The 17643-nt window shown below is 35.9% G+C and overlaps 1 protein-coding gene across 11 annotated transcripts in view; it reads right to left on the bottom strand.

Moving 5' to 3' along the window:
* Window positions 1–17643, bottom strand: part of REV3L (REV3 like, DNA directed polymerase zeta catalytic subunit) — a 176030-nt gene that overhangs the window by 101601 nt on the left and 56786 nt on the right. For all 11 annotated transcript variants that reach the window (XM_055535164.1, XM_055535162.1, XM_055535165.1 and 8 more), the window contains 3 exons: window positions 14900–15089; window positions 9103–9177; window positions 5569–5729 (listed from right to left, as the gene is read on the bottom strand). In XM_055535164.1, coding sequence (XP_055391139.1) covers window positions 5569–5729; window positions 9103–9177; window positions 14900–15089 — 426 coding nt within the window. The remainder of the gene's footprint in view (window positions 1–5568; window positions 5730–9102; window positions 9178–14899; window positions 15090–17643) is intronic.

Below are 17643 nucleotides of genomic sequence, written 5' to 3'. Positions count from 1 at the left end.
GAAACCAGATTCCAGATAAAATTCAAAACATACTTTAAATACTAATCCTTGAATAAAAAGAAAACACATAATGCATTCCGAAAGTAATGGCAGTAACAGCGAGGGGAAAGCTGGGACAAATGCAAATACAATTTGACCAGTAGTTGGAGAGAACTACGCTTTTGCTTAGTTATCCCAGATGCATAAACAGAGTCCAGGGGCCATGCTTTGGAAATGGTCTCTAAATGTTAGCAATCTTTTTGTGATCTCTTAAGAGGAATTTAAATTTTCAGATAAACAAAGCTTGAATAAGTGCCAAAGAAAGAATCCCAACATAAAGTATTTTTTTAACTTCTCATTTTATATTGGAGGATATCTGATTAACAATGATGTGTAAGAAATACACTAAATTTGCAATCCTCTTCAACTAAATTTAATACTTATTTGGTGAGCTTGATCAGAAAATTATGTAATTAATTAGACTTACCATCTTTGCTGCTTTAACAAAACATGTATCAAACCATGTAAGTGGTTCCATCTACCTTCAGAAGTTTTTGAAGGCTTCGGTGTTATGCAACAAGACTATTTATATGAAATACTTTGTAAGTTGTAAATTACAAAACAATTATTTTCTAATAAATTTATATGAATGAATAATCTACATGTTTACTAATTACCAAGTTACTTATCATAGTATTAAAAGTCACACTTTACCTATACTTTTTGTATTATTTTATAAATGTATTTGTCATTCTTTTCCGGAGAAGGCAATGGCAACCGACTCCAGTACTCTTGCCAGGAAAATCCCATGGATGGAGGGGCCTGGCAGGCTGCAGTCCATGGGGTCGCTAGGAGTCGGATACGACTGAGCGACTTCACTTTCACTTTTCACTTTCATGCACTGGAGAAGGAAATGGCAACCCACTCCAGTGTTCTTGCCTGGAGAATCCCAGGGACGGGGAGCCTGGTGGGCTGCTGTCTATGGGGTCGCACAGAGTTGGACACGACTGAAGTGACTTAGCAGTAGCAGTCATTCTTTTCAACTCTGGATGTTAAAAATGTAATATAAAGTCACTATGGAGAATAGTAAAAAATGCCTCTGATCTAAAAAATATTTAGTCTAAGTACTTCTATATACTTCACCTTAATAATATTTCCATTTCATTTGACAACTGTATAACTGAATACTAAGACAAAATGGTATACGCATACATAATATTAAAATTTCTAAATATTTTTCACTTTTAAATTTACTTTCAAAAGACTATATTATAGACATTATCTTGTTTTATAAGATTAAAATATTAAGTTATGCATATATAACATATTTATAGTAAGAAGTTTGGTGTCCATTTAATATATCTGAGATAACATGATAAAATGTAATACAAAAAATAATTCACCTATTCTTTCCATTTCAGTATAATCTTTAATCTATTTTTTTGAACAAAACAAAAACATGAAGGTTTATTTAATAATGATAAATTAAAACACAAATTTTATTTCATCATACTTGAAATTTCTTTTAATTTTCCCCAAAGAAATTTCATAAATTTCTGCCTTCTAGTTGTACCTTCCAATACTCACCTAACTTTATAACTAAAATAAATGGCTTACATGTATTTGCTAATTAAGACTCTTCTCATGCTTTTTCACCTATTGGAAACAAACATTTGTAAAAAGGACATCTTTTTCCTATAAATACCTCCTACACATTCTCTAAAACATTTTCCATTCCTCAATCCTTCTTGTACTCCCAGCTATATTTGACACTGATAACCAACCTGCTGTTCCCCCAATAACCTTTTTACTTTGGAAGAATTTTAGATACAGAAACATTACAAGGATAGTACTGTTTCTGAATACTGCTTATCACATCCTTCCCATTGTTAACATTTTACGTTACCACAGTACATCTATCAAAGAAACTGACACAGGTACATTCCTATTAACTACTATGCACTTTATTTAAATTTCACCAGTTTACCCACTACTGTCCATTTTCTGTTTCAGGGATCTAAAGTAGGATACCTCACTGTAGTTAGTTACCATGTGTTCCTAGTCTCCTCTGCTCTATTTCTCAGTCTTTCCTCATTTTTCATGACCTCAACAGTCACGATTACTGGTTAGGTAACCTACAGAATGTCCTCCAATCCAGGTTTGTTGATGTTTTTCTTATGACTAGATTGTCATTATGAGTTTTCTTGAAGAATGCCACAATGAGGTATTTTTATGAAGAATATCACGATGATCACATCATATGAGAGGGGACATGATATCCAAATAACACTATATCCGATGACTGGGACTGCTGACCATCAGTACTTGGTTAGGGTACATTTTTATGAATTTGATGACTGTAAAAAATCATACCACCATGCAAGTAACATGCAGAATAATTCATCCGAAAAGTTCCCCTATATATTTGTTTTGTAATCAATATTCTACTCTTCTCCAATTCTTGGCAACCACTAATATATTTTCCATTTCTATAGTTTCACCTTTACTAGAATGTTATATAAATAAAACCATATAATTTGTATATGTTCCTGGTTGCTCAGATGGTAAAAGCTGGCTGTAATGGAGGAGACCCAGGTTCGATCCCTGGGTCAGCAAGATCCCCTGGAGAAGGTAACAGCAACCCATTCCAGTATTCTTGCCTGGAGAATTCCATGCACAGAGGAGCCTGGTAAACTATAGTCCATGGAGTCACAAAGAGTCAGACACGACTAAGTAACTAACACATATGCATATACAACTTGTAGTCTTTTAGGTCTGGCTTTCACTTAGTAAATGAATTCAACTTTCATCAATGTTGTAGGTATCAATATTGTGATGTGTTTCACTGATAAACAGTATTCCACTGTATTGGTATATAACCGTTTATCCATGGCCCCCACTGAGTGGACATCTTGGTTACTTTAGATTTTTAGCAATTATGAAATAAAGCCGTTATAAACATCTGCATACAGGTTTTTGGGTGGACATAAGTTGTTTTCTTCTTTGCACTGGGGTATAGCCAGTTGACAATGTTGTGATAGTCTCAGGTGAACAGTGAAGGGACTCAGCCATACATATACATGTATCCATTCTCCCCCGAACTCCCCTCCCATCCAGGCTACCACATAACCTTAGGTGGATGTAAGTTTTAAGTCACTGGGTAAACATATAGAAGTGTAATTGCTCGGTCCTATAGTAAGTCTATATTTTACATTACAAGAAATTGGCAAACTGTCTTCCAAAGTGACTGCACTATTTTGCCTTCCCAAAAGCAATGAATGCGAGTTGATGTTCCCATTCTTACCAGCATTTGTTTATTGCTAGTTTTTGGATATTACCCATTCTAATAATGTGTAATGGTAGTTCTTTGTGGTTTTAATATGTATTTCCCTTAATGATATATAATGCTGAGAATCATCTTTTCCTACATTTGCCATCTTTGTATCCTCTGTTGAAATTTCTGTTCACGTCTTTTGGCCATTTTTAATGGGGCTATTTGCTTTCCTATTACTGAGTTTTAAGAGTTCTTTACATATTCTTGGAGAAGGAAATGTCAACCCACTCCAATATTCTTGCCTGGAGAATCCCATGGACAGAGAAGCCTTGTGGGCTACAGTCCATGGGGTTGCAGAGTCGGACATGACTGAGTGACTAACACTTTATATATTCTAGATGTAAGTATTTTATCAGATGTGTAATTTGTAAATATTCTCTCCCAGTCTGTGTCTTACCTTTTCATTTTTCTAATATTACTTTTTATAGAAAGTTTTTAACTTTGACAAAATCAACTTGTTAGGCAGATTTTCTCATTGTTTTCTTCTAGAATTCTGATAATTTTACATTTAAGTCTGTGACCCATTTTAATTTTTACACAGGGTGTGGAATGTGTCTGAGCTCTTTTATTTTTTTATTATCTGTTTGTCTGTTTTTTTATTTACTTTTGGTTGCCCGGGGTCTTCTTTGCTGTGCCAGCTTTCTCTAGTTGCAGTGAACGAGGCCTACTCTTCACTGTGGCGCATGGGCTTCTCGTTGCAGTGGCTTCTCACTGCACAGGCTCTAGGGCATGTGGGCTTCCATAGCTGTGGCTCGCAGGCCTAACTGCTCCATGGTATGTGGAATCTTCCTGGACCAGGGATCAAACCTGTGTTCGCTGTACTGGAAGGTGGATTCCTATCCACTGTACCACCAGGGAAGTCCTGGGCTCTTATTTTTATTTTCTGGTATATGGGATACCCAATGACTCCACTACCTAAGGAAAATTTCTAGATTTGGCAGTCTTTTTTAGTACCAGGAGACTCAAACTGGGCTGAAATGTCTCAAAGTGGTTCCACTTCCTACTTTGGGCATGTCTCTTTGAAACCCTACCTCCCTCTGTGGAGGATTCCAACCTGTCCAGCAGGTCCTGAATTGCTGCTTTTAGTTCCCTCACCTAGAAGGCAGTCTCAATGGAGGCAGCCAGGATTAGCAAAACCCCTCAGGGCAAAGGCTGTTTTCAGCACTCTGTTTCCTCTTTTGGCCAGTATTTCTTTATTGTTTGCAATCTTTGTGATACATTTAAGATTAAAAACACCAAAAAACAAAAAAACCTTACCTAGCTCTTAAATTGGTTTTTATGAGAAGGTTGATCCTATTAACCTCATCATCCAAGGAAAAAAATCCTCCCTGGTTATTTTTCAGAGCACAGCTTGGGTATGGCCAAAGATGTGCAAGGAGTTAAGCCAAAAAAGAACAGCGGGTAAACAACAAGAGAAAAAAATGCGAACTTTTGGTTTTAAAAGTTTGGCAATGAAAGAAAAGAAAAAAATCATAACAGAAAGGACTACAGAATTGCAGGACAAATGCTGGTTTTATTTTATCTTAAGTAGAAGAGATAGAATTCAGCCAGAATAAAATGCAAAAGATGCTAGAGTATTTTAACCAGAAATTCTATTCCTAGGTATATGCCCAAGAGAAATGAAAACATATGGCTATATGAATATTTGTACATGAATGTTCATAGCAGCATTGTTCATAATAGCCAAAAGAAGGAAACCCAGACGTCTGTCATTGATGAATCAGTAAACGATGTAGTATATTCACACAACAGAGTATTAGCTGGCCATAAAAAGGAATGAAATACTGATACATGCTATGACATGGATGAACCCTGAAAACATTAGGCTAAGTGAAACAAACATATGATTCCATTTAAATGAGATGTGCAGCATGGGCAGACATAGAGACAGAAGGGAGATCAACTGTTGCTAAGAGGTGAAGGCATGGGAGGACTGCGGGAGATTGTTAAAAGACTATGGGGCTTCTTTAGAGGTGCTGAAAAATGTTCTATATTTGACTTTGGTGATGGATGCACAACTCTGAATATATTAAAAACCAGAGCTGTCCATTTTAAATGAGAGAATTGTAAGGAATAAAGGTGTTACTAAAAAAAATTGAGATTCTTTTCCTGATAAACTCTAAGATATTTTTGCATATTTCTTTCTATTCCTTATCCACTCAGCACTTACTTTTAAGTACATGTTATTTTATAAATCATCAATTGCATAATACTTGTTTCAAAGCTTTAATTTGAACTTGTGAAATTAACCTTACTTTTCCTCCTTGCTTTTCGGAACTTGACAGCAGCCAGATTTATTAAATTCATTCCATACAGATTGTAGTCAATGAAGAGCTGTAGGAGGTAGGGAATATGCGCTTCATGAGGCTGATAAAATTTATTCATTATGGCTCCACTTTGCAAAAGTTCACATATCCTAAGTTAGAAGAAAAAGTTATACCATAAAATTATGTTTCCTAAAATGTTAAGTGAAATAATGGTTATACAAATATAGAGAACACACATATTACTCTACAACACAAAATTTTCATTTCAATTTTACTCAAAATTTATATTTTTGGCAACTGAAAGTTTAAATCAAGTTTTAAAGTAAGCTGCAAGCTCTGAAAGAAAATGAGAAAAAATGTCTTAAATGAATATTTTGACTTCTAAAACCAATTTAATGCTAACTATACTGAAAAAGCTAACATGTCCGAAAAAAGGCTTTTTAAAAAATCCAGAAAAAAATTTTGAAAAGATTATACAACAATTCTAAAAGAGGACATATGACTCAATCAACCACACAGAGATGTTACCACTTTTGTTATTTTTCTTCTCTGAGTAATTTGTCCTTCATATTGGGGGTACAAACAACAGGCAATTATAAATAACGTAAAATACTATGCGGGGGAAGTATATAAAACATCTAGAAGGGACAACAAACAGACTGTAGTTTCTGCATAGCCTTCTTGGAGAGACGTCTCTAAGCAGAACAATGAACTAGAAATACTTTTTCTCAGACGAGAAGGAGCATTTCATCCAAATAAAACTGCGCGTGTCAAGGGTCACAAGAAAATGTGGTTATTTGGGAACTAAAACCACTGAGTGAGGCTTAGTGACAGAGGCTATGTCACCAGGTGGTGGTGGGAGAGTAGAGAGGTAATGAGAAGTCAGATCACGCAGAGCCTACTAACGTATTTGAAGAGGTGGTAGAATTTACCTGTCAAGTGAAGAGAACAGGAAAACTGAAATGACCAGGTTAGCTAAAGAAAGCAAAACACTAGAGACAGAGAGAGGGTACTGTGGAAAAACTAAGATGATGGCGGCTTTAACAAGGATCAAGGAAATGTATTGATTCAGGAAGCATATGAGGAATAAAATGGGCAGGCCTTGATGACTAGATGCGGGGGGTGAGATAGAATATAAGTTGAGGATATTGCCTAGGTTAAGCAGCAAATTGGTGGTGCTGCATTTATTGAAACAGAACAGATTGGAAGAAAATAGGTTTATTTGTGGATTTTTATTTGGAGAAGGAATAAAGACAAACTTGGTTTTAGACAAATTGGAGTTGACTGGTTTTAGACAAACTGGAGGTATACTGGAATGTTCAGGTAAATATTAGAAATGAGTAATAAAGATGAGGTTAAGGATAATTTTATTAACAGACGAGAGACAGCAAACATATTTTGAGGCACTGTGTATTAGGCACAACTGGTGTCTAAACTTAGGTGCTCTAAATGCTTAATCTCAAGTAATACTTACTACAAAACTATGGTAACTACTGTTATCTCCATTTTATAAACAGAGAAGTTGAGTCTTAGACCAAAAACTTACCCCAAATCACACAAACAAAAAGTGGAAGAGCTAAAATTCAACTCCAATTTTTTCTGACTTAAGCCCTCTTAACTATAGTGCTATTCTATTTATCCAGTAGATGGTCTGATACACTGATCAGGAGCTCTGAAGGAAAATTTAAGCTACTGATATATATTTGGAAGCCAAATACATATAGATTAAAACAAAAACGATGGAAGTATGTAAGATCGTAAAGTGAGGGGAACATATATAGAGAAAAAGATAAATGCCCAAGACAAAAGTCCAAGGACCAACCACACATATGTTAAAAGAGGAACCAACAAAATGGCATAAATATGAATGACCAGACAGGAATGAGGAAAACTAGAAAAATGTTTACATTAAAGCAACCTTATTTTAAGGTAGTGTAAGCACTGATGGACATGAGGTCAAAAGGTAAGAGGTGTTAATTGGATTTAACAACACTGAGGTCATTAATTAAGGAAAGCAATTTGAGTGGAACCGCTGAATTGGAGAGCAGAATTGGAATTAAGTTAAAGAGCAAACGGGAGATAAGATACTGGACACACAAAGTATAGCTAAATTCTTCCAGGAGAATAGCTGTGAGTATAAATGTCTTTGAGTATGAATGTGTGTATGTGTAAAATTAAGTCGTATTGTTGTTTAAATGGTGTGGAAAGGGAGAGGGGGATAACTGATAGATGAAAGGAAAGGCTCAAAGGGAGTGGATCGTGAGCTTTAAAGGTAGGGGTAAATCTCTCCTGCTCTAATAGACAGTGAAAAGTAGTGAACAGCTGTGAATAGATTTTAAGAATCTCTGACAGAAATTTAAGAGAGTTTTATTCCAATGGTTCTCAAGTTTTTTAGCCCCAGGACTCCTTTTCATTCTTAAAAATTACTGCTAGCATCAAAAAGCTTTTGTTTATGTGGTTCATATCCATTGATATTTACCAAATCAAGTTAAAACAGAAAATTTTAAGAGACTCATTTACTAATTTAAAAATAACAATAAACCCAAGCTATGTTAACATAAGTAACATTGTTTTATTTTTTAAAAATCTATATTTTTCAAAACAAAAACAATTTTTTTTGTGAGAAAAAGGAATTATTTTACATCTTTGCAAATCTCTGTTTTAATAGAAGACAGCTGGATTCTCATGTCTGCTTCAGCTCAGAAATACTGTGTCATTGAAACATACAAAGAAAAACCAGCCATACACAGATACATAATTGAAAACAGGAAAAGTACCTGAATAGCCTTTTCAGGTAAATGTTGATCTTTGTTATTATTACATGGACATGCAATGGGGGTGGTGGTTTCTTAAAGTTTAGCACCAATGCAGAAACCATATCAATGAACTTTTTGTACTCAGTTACATTAAAATCTATTGGTCTACCTAACACTTTATTTTTACTCATGCATAATCTTCTAATGTCTTGCCCTCGTCATTTGGAAAATACACATTCACTAAGTTATATAAATCTTCTAAATGGTAATATATTTCATTAAACAATATGGAAAAATGTTAGTATCATCACCTATCTCATCAGGAAAAAAAAGGTACTGAAAAGAGGTTAAGTAGAAACCTTTCAAGTAGAAAGCTCTCCCACAATGGCCTCACTCTCACACATTTCTCCTTGCTTTGAAACTAAAGAACAAATTTCTCTTGGTATTGAACATACGGTCTGGCTAACAGGGTACTACAATTATACAAGGCAGTCAATCATCCCTCTATCAATTTCTACAAACTCTCTAAATTTAAGGCAGAAAAGAATCAGTTAAGGGGTATAAAACAAGGTCCCTTACCCTTAAAATATCCTTCCTAGAGTCCAAGCTATGGATCTCTCTCTCTTTACACATATATGTACATACGTATAATACATATCTTTAATAATGCTACAAACTATACAAGCCTTTCTTCTAGATTTTTCTTTTTATTATTAAAATACTTGAGTGATAGGTGTTCACATTTTTATTTCACTTATCTTTTTACCTTTTCACCATTGCAGGATTGTAAAGATAGATCTTCATAAAGTGTCTTTCCTTCTCATGATAACCATAAAAAGGCCTGAAATACAAGAAATAGATATTTCAATTTATTTTCATCAGAGATGAAATAATGCAACTTATTGCCCTAATTGGACTCAGCTGGCCTAATTACTTACATTGAACATTATCAACCACCTCCCCCAAAAACACAAAACAAAAAACCTCCAAGACTTTTTAATTAAACCTACCACAATGTCGTATTTCATGACACATGAAATCTTGTAAATTCTTTTAAAACTACCACTTTATTTAAAAAACCTGGGGATAAAAAGGAATAACAAACTATTTATACTTTAATTTCAACCATCATGGCTCCATTAAAAAGTGGCTCTACTCAGGCAATGCATGTGAAAGAGAGACCTTCCTTCTGACACTTTCCCCCATTTTTTTCTGTCAGAAACTAAAGCTCTTTATCAACAAAATTCTTTAACTGACAAAGGATACAAATTGCATTTGTATCTCTTCTCCTTATTTGTCTCTATTAATTTGAACATCAAAATTAATTTTACAAATTCACTAAGGAGAGACAATTTACCTGTTATATATATGTACATATGTGTGTGTGTGTATAAAACACACACCCAAATCAAATGAAACTGTGAAAACTGTGCAGATAGAATTTAAGAGATTGAAAAGATCATGGCCTTACTAATAACCTATTTATATTGAGGCTGGGTTCAATTCAGGGTATCAGTCAGCAGCAGTAGGCAAAGAGAGAAGCAAAAATCTGTATGACAGAGGGAGAAACAAGTCCTGCAAGAAGGAATAAGTTAGCTATCATGTTATATTATTTCAGGAGGATCTGAAACTCTAAAACAGACTACCATTTTCAAAGATTATATAACCAGAAACAATATGTAAATAGGTCTGAATTTATAAGCAAAATAAAAAGTATTTGTCTGGAGTTTGTCTATAAGTAAGTAGCTGGTTAAATGGATAAACTCGGTTTCTTTTCATAAAGAAAAAAAAATGTATTTTCCTCTTATGATGGGCACTAGCTAAGAGTCGGGCACGTCTAAGCGATTTCACTTTCACTTTTCACTTTCATGCATTGGAGAAGGAAATGGCAACCCACTCCAGTATTCTTGCCTGGAGAATCCCAGGGACAGAGGAGCCTAGTGGGCTGCTGTCTATGGGGTCGCACAGAGTCGGACACGACTGAAGCGACTTAGCAGCAGCAGATAGAACTTACCCTCATTAGAATACCATTTTCTCTCCGTCATGTCTGATAGTGTAGTAGGCCTCAAGTATAGAAGTAAGTTGGCAACACAGTCATTTGAGGCATATTTAAATAACTTAAAAAAAATAAGCTATTCTAAGCCTTTAGGTCAGAATCATCTGTACATTTTCTGTAAAGCAATTTCTACTAAACAGAAAAAGTCCTAAAAGTTCTTTGTCTCATTCTTGCCACTCACTCCAATCTTATCTCATACCCATTCACCCTTTTCCCTCCAGCCATTCCAAACATTTCAACCCTTCTAACTTGATTCACTTTCAAGTAACTTGCCATTCCCTCTGCCTGGAAAGTTCTGCCCTGAACCATTGCATGGCTTACTTTCAATCTGCAGTCAGGACTCTGCTTAAACTCACCTCCTCTGAAAGGCCTGCACTGACCCTCATTCCCTATCCCCGACCCTTTACCCCCTCTTCAAAAAAAAAAAAATAAATAACACCACTTCCTCTCCACCCCATTTTTGTTGCTATGAAGGGTGAAAGATACATTATATGAATGATCTCATTCTCTTTCACTGGCAAAATTCAAGTCTTTATTCCTCCTGCTTTGGTATTTTTCATACACATAAATATAGCTCTTTGTCTAAAGATACAGGGGTTACACTTTTAGCCAGGTAAATGGAAATGAAGACAGTTAAATCTGCACTGGTGTGGCCCATGTTATCCTTGTTTTTGCTAAAGATTTTTAGGTTTTTACAGTTAGAACCTTATAAATTTCAATAGCTGAATACAAGACTATCAAATTTCTATAATTCTTTGTAAATCTAGGATTCTGCTTTTCTATGTATTCTGCCTCAAAATATAGCCTGGACATTCTATAAACTCAGTTTTCTGCTTCTTCTAGCCAAGAGAGTCTCTGTATAATTTAACCTGGAATCCTTACTTCCTACTGAAATCCTTACTTGCTACTGTTGACTTTACTTGATTTTGCCGAAAGAATTTCTCAACCGGGAGACTCGGTTGAGAATGGAGCACAGTCTAAGGTAAATATGTTTATACTTAAGTCTAAGGTAGATATGTTTATACTTAAAAAGTTGCACCTGATAATTGGAGTTAGTTTTTTAATATAATGATGAGAAGGAAAATGATAGTTTAAAAACCTTAATTAATTTAGATGGACTAAGAATGTTTTCATAGACTATTTTCTAGACTCATGGTAGCTAAGTGGCAGGGAACCCCTGAAATGAGCCTAAGGTCATGGTCCTTCCTCTCTCTTAACCTAGCTTCAGGATAATGCACAGTCTAGGAAGACTGGAATTAAGTTTGTACAAATTTTAATTAGACAGCTAGATGCAACTTTGTCTACCTTAAATAAGTACGCAATACTGAAGGAGTAAAGGACTCATAGAAGCTACAATGCATGGTATGGGAAAAGGGGAAAGGGGACCTATATAAAGAAAAAAACCAAAATATTAGAACAGGAGAAAAAAGAGAATGGCAGTCATAAATTAGACTAAATAGCTCACCTTTGCCTCCAGGTTTCTAGATTTTTATCAACTGCTCTTAAAAATATGGCTATGCTTTTAACAAATGCCCATCAAAAATACAAAAAGGTTGGTGACTCATTATTTGTTCCACTAGGTTGTTTGGAGATTCAACTTTGAAATGAGAATATGTATAGGAAAGTCCTCAGAAATCATTAAACATAAAAAATGTAGAACATAAAGCTGATGATTATCTTTAACCTAACTGTTGCTATCATAGGATGGGTGTGAACTTTCATGTGATTCATTTATTCTATCAAATAGTTATTGAGCCTTCTCTACTAAGTGCTCAACACCATAAAAGGTGTAAGGGATATAATGATGGACAGACAAACATGGTCTTTGTCTCATGAAACTTATGTGCTGGTGTGAGAAAAGCATAAGAACTAATAAACAAAAAATTAAAATAACTGGAAACTACAGTAAGTACTCCCTGAAGAAGGAAATGGCAGCCCACTCCAGTGTTCTTGCCTGACCCCATGGGCAGAGAAGCCTGGAGGGCTACAGTCACGGGGTCACAAAAGAGTAGGATAGGACTTAGTGACTAAACAACAAGAACAATAGTTAAGTACAAAAGGAAACAAAGAATGGGCTAAAGATACAAAACAAAAACATCAACCTATTTTAAGAAGGGAAGTCAGAAAACTTCTCTGGAGAGGTGAAGGATTTAAAGTTCTGGAGAAGGGCAGAGCACTCAAGGAAAGAAAACTGCGTGTGCAAGAGCTCAGTATATCAGAGAAACTGTAAGAAGTCCAGTGTTTCTGGATAGAACAGAAACAGGTGTCAGGCTAGGCAGATGTCAGGCGTCAGATCAGGCAGGCGTCAGATCACATAGGCTGTGGTTAGATGCCTAAATTTTATTCTATAAACAATATGAAGACACTCAAGGATTTTAAATGATTTTAAAAGGACTCAATTTACATTATAAAAAGAGTACTTCTGTAGCTCTGGGGTGAGATAAGAACAGAAGAAAATTCAATTAAAAGGACACTGGTAGTCCAGAGGAAAACCTGGATTCAGGTGGACGTAGAAAGATTTAAGATGGATTTCATAGAGATATATTCAACTCATATATTCCAGTATGAGCTCCAAACTTTCCTGCCAACCTGCTCTATCTGCACCAACTCAAAGTTTCGTAGCCATCCTTGATTCTCCTCACAAACCTCATCCAATCAGAGAACAAATCTCGAGGATTCAACTCTCAGAACAGATCTAGAAGCTGACCAGTTCTCACTACTCCCCTGCTACTACCCTTGTTCAAGCGTTCATATTTTCTTGTCCAGATTAATGCAACAGTCCTAATGTTCTCCCTATTCAACTCTTGTGCTCCTACAATCTAGTCTTTACACAGGTTAAAGTAAACCTTTCAAAGTTAGATCATGGCTGCTCAAAATCACGTAATAGCTCAGAATAGAAACCAAAGTCTTTAGAATAGCCTACTTCAATGGTTCTCAAACTTGAATATGCATCAGAATCAGCAGAAAGGCTCACAAATTTCTGACCCCACAACTAGAGTATATGATTCATCAGGTCTGGGATCAGAGCAAAGAATGTATTTTTACTAAGTTCTCAAGTGTGTTTGGCAACCCACTCCAGTACTCTTGCCTGGAAAAGCCCATAGATGGAGGAGCCTGGTAGGCTGCAGTCCATGGGGTAGTTACGAGTCGGACATGACTGAGCGATTTCCCTTTCACTTTTCACTTTCATGCACTGGAGAAGGAAATGGCAACCCACTCCAGTGTTCTTGCCTGGAGAATCCCAGGGACGGGGGAGCCTGGTGGGCTGCTGTCTATGGGGTCACGCAGAGTCGGACACAACTGAAGTGACTTAGCAGCAGCAGCAGCAAGTGTGTTAGTCTGAAGTCCTTCAAGAAGTTCCAAGTCAAAATGAGCAAGAAATTAGTGGAAACACCTGTGAAAGAGTATGAGGTAGACCTCACGAAGGAGTGGGAAAGCCACCAGACTTAGATACAGGTCCTATCTAAGTGAAGGAGAGAGAGAGGGAAGATGAGTGGAAGTGTTTTCTATGGCAATGTGATTCTAGTGAAAGTTCAGAAAGGCTGCCTGAAGGTCCCCAAGTGTCTCCCACAAACAGGCCTGTCTTAGCATTCTTACAGTGCTTAGCCACTGGGTGGGAGAAGCCTGTGAAAAAATGGCTTCAGCTTACATGGGATGATAAATGGATTTCAGCGCAGTAGCTGGGGCCATTGTTCAATTATGTTCCTTGTATTTGGAGATCTGATAGTGCATTCTCATGGTGTCAAACCAGATAAAACTGATTATGGTGATCTACTGGCCAGCATGATCTCCATCCTCTTATATCTCGCTAATCTCATTTTGTCCACTCTCCTTTCCCTCTGCTCCAGCCACCTGGTCTCCATTTTGTTCCCACCCCCCACCTTCAAGTCTTGGCTCAAATCTCATGTACCATGTCAATGACACCTTGATTACCCTATACAAAACTGCAGCCAGTCTACTTCTCTAACCCACACTAATGATCCTTCTTACCCTGTTCTACATATTTTATTGTATAGCACTAACTATCATGTAATAAATCAATAAATTTATTTCATGTTGTATTCATCGGTTATTTTCCATTGGTTCTGCATTACTACAATGTCACTTCCACAGGGACAAGGATCTTTGTTTTGTTCACCAGTATATCCCAAGCACCTAGCAGAGTGCCTGGCACATAAAAGGTGCTCAATAAATAGCTGATGAATGAATTACATGAATTTCTACATGACTGTAGAAATGATGAATTTCTACAGTTCTAGGAAGCAGAGAAATGGAAAAAGTTAAAAATCACTGTTAACCATTTATCTTTCATTGCAATAAAAATGGATTTTAAAAGCTTATAGTATATATATAGTATATATAAAGAAATTTCATCCCAGTTCCATTAGATTAGAATTAAAGGAAAAATGAACAGAGTATATCTGGATTGGATATATTTTCTTTTAACTGGAATAACAATATAAATACAAAGAAATAGAAATTTAAAAAGATGTTATCATATACTTACATTCCCGATACTAATGACACCTTGAACACGTGCTGAGCAGTGGAAGATGGATTGCCTAAAGCCACATTAAGTGCTCTGTCGATACTGAATGCCATCTGAGACAGATAGCTTTCTGGCTGCTGTCCATAACCATCATATGGCACATAGAGGTAAGGAAAGATGCCATGCAGATGAAGACATGTCTTCTGACCTAAAATGTAACACATTGTAAAGTTTAGACTGGAGATGCATTTTAAAACCTTAACATTATAAAGCTCAGAATACAAGTCATTTAAATGGTCTAATGACAGCCCAGCTTATCTGAGGGAAGGGCTGAAGAAACTAACCCATAGTTAAAGCCACCTGTATTGACTATATCTTGCAACAGAACATTTAGAAGCATTTTATAAATATAAGCATTAGAGAATGATTTAAATAGTAGTTTTGGTGATAATATGTTGGAATACTTCATCTTCACAACCTAACTACTTTTATGTACTTCACCAAACTGCCCTGTAATACCACATAACACAGTGTTATGAAGCTTACAAAAATTTAGTGAAAGTTTACTAAATAAATCAGTTAATGTCTATCTTCACATTCCAGTGGGTGGAATTTTGCTATGGAGAGGGGGTAGTTGGGAAGGGCAAAAATGAAATTCTGCTGTTAAGGGAAAAAAATCAAAACAGACAAAAACAAAAGACAATCCCTACATATCAATTGTCTGTAATGGACTTCTGGATATCTAAATTGCACATTTGGTGAAGTGGGACAGGGAAGACACAATGAGGGGAAAAAACAAGCATGCACATTTTCCAGGAAGTCATCACATTAGGCAAGGTGCAGAAAGGGTAAATGGTGCTGATCTGCCAACAGACAATCCCATACAGCCATGACAAAGAAGGCAACCTGAGTTGAGAACCCACTAAAGAAAGTGCTACAGAAACAGTAATGTGTCCACAGCAAGGTTAAGTAACAAAAAGCGGATGCACTATTACTCTCACGAAACTGGCAGGGCTGTATAAAAGCGGTTCCTGTCCTCAGAACATTGTCCCTTGTTCCCCTTGGGCATGTGCCATTTGTCTGATACAAACACAGAGGAAAGCAGCAGTGACGGAAGAACACACCCGTTTTCTCATTCTGTCACTATCACTGTACTGCCCTGCCAACACCATCCTAAGGCTTCTCCCCCACCTCTCATCCCACTCTGGTTTCCTGGCTTTTTCTTTCTTCAGAAAAGTTTTTGTTTGATCACTATTTCCTATTTATAATTTAGAGTGATTTACATAAAATAAATACATAAAAAAGAGTTTCATGTTCTGTTGATATTTTGTATTTAAACTTTTTCTAGTGAATAATATCAGCTTGTCTTATTTTTAAGGGACAGCTGTAACAGAATTAACAAATAAATCTGGAATAGTTATAAAGTGTAACAAAACTGCAACGGTCACATAATGGAATAAGATCTCTGCCCTCCTCAGTACAGTATTCAGATTTGAGCTACTAACTTTGACATTTTCGAAGAATTACAAATTCTGTTGCTGTTAGACCAATTTCAATTTCTAATTTTATGTTACATAATTTCAAAGAAATAAAAAAAACTCTTTCATTTAAAAGCAAATTCTTCATTCTGTTTCATTCTAAATACAACACAATCAAAGTGAAAGTGAAGTCACTCAGTCATGTCTGACTCTTTGTGACCCCTCGGTCTATAGCCTACCAGGCTTCTCCGTCCATGGAATTTTCCAAGCAAGAATACTGGAGTGGGCTGCCATTTCCTTCTCCAGGGGATCTTCCTGACCCAGGGATCGAACCCGGATCTCCTAGCATTGCAGACAAGTCTTAACTGTCTGAGTCACCACGCAGCATGATACTATTTTCTAAATATTGCAGCTTTTAATTCTTTAAATAGAAAAAAACTCATTGAAATAATGAATGAGTCTTAAAAAATATATTTATCAATTTACTGATGATCTATTTTAATGTTTTTTGAACATCTCATGAAAAAAGGTTATAACCATTACAACTTCTGGATATAAACCACAGTTTGGTTAAAAGTAACTGACATGCTAAACCACAGAGTGCTCCAGGGAGGTGAGGAGACAGAACTGTATTCCCTTTTTAAGTTGACAAATAAAATCTAAGACCAGTGATTACAGAATTACTAGCATATTTTACAAGTAATACTGTTAAGCTTTAATTTTAATCACTATCTTAATAATGGAAATTTAGATACATTTTATAAAAAATAATTATAAAATTTCATTTCTAAGTTTCCTCATAGGCAGGATGTTTACAAAGTTCATTTAAACATTTAAAATATCCTCTTTTCATATCTCCTGTGGAGTAGGGGCCAGAGAAATGATCTTTCTATTTATAGGTTTTGGAACTATAAAAATCCATGGTGTATGATTTAGGAAAAAAACAGAAACGATTTATTCAGCAGGCACTGGACATCAAGTGCATTTGTTTCTAAAACTTAGAACAACCTTGCAAGTGCCACAAAGGTTAACTTTAGTAAAATAACATACCTTATTAGGTAACTGAACCAAGATTTAAAATCAGATCAACAAAATTTAAAACCAATGCTCTTTCCATTTAACCACTCTGGTTCAATATTTTTTTTTTAATTAATAACTGGCTTTCTTAATTCTTAATTCCTCAGTTTTTATTTTGTTCTATTAACACCTGTTTCTTTATCTGACTCTCCCATCTGACTGCAAACTCTTTGGGACCTGATGCTGTGATCATAAAATCCCCAGGAT

The sequence above is a fragment of the Bubalus kerabau genome, chromosome 9, assembly GCF_029407905.1.
Source record: "Bubalus kerabau isolate K-KA32 ecotype Philippines breed swamp buffalo chromosome 9, PCC_UOA_SB_1v2, whole genome shotgun sequence".
Lineage (NCBI taxonomy): Eukaryota > Metazoa > Chordata > Mammalia > Artiodactyla > Bovidae > Bubalus > Bubalus kerabau.
Note: the sequence above shows the minus strand (reverse complement) of the source record. Positions and strands in the feature narration are given on the sequence as shown.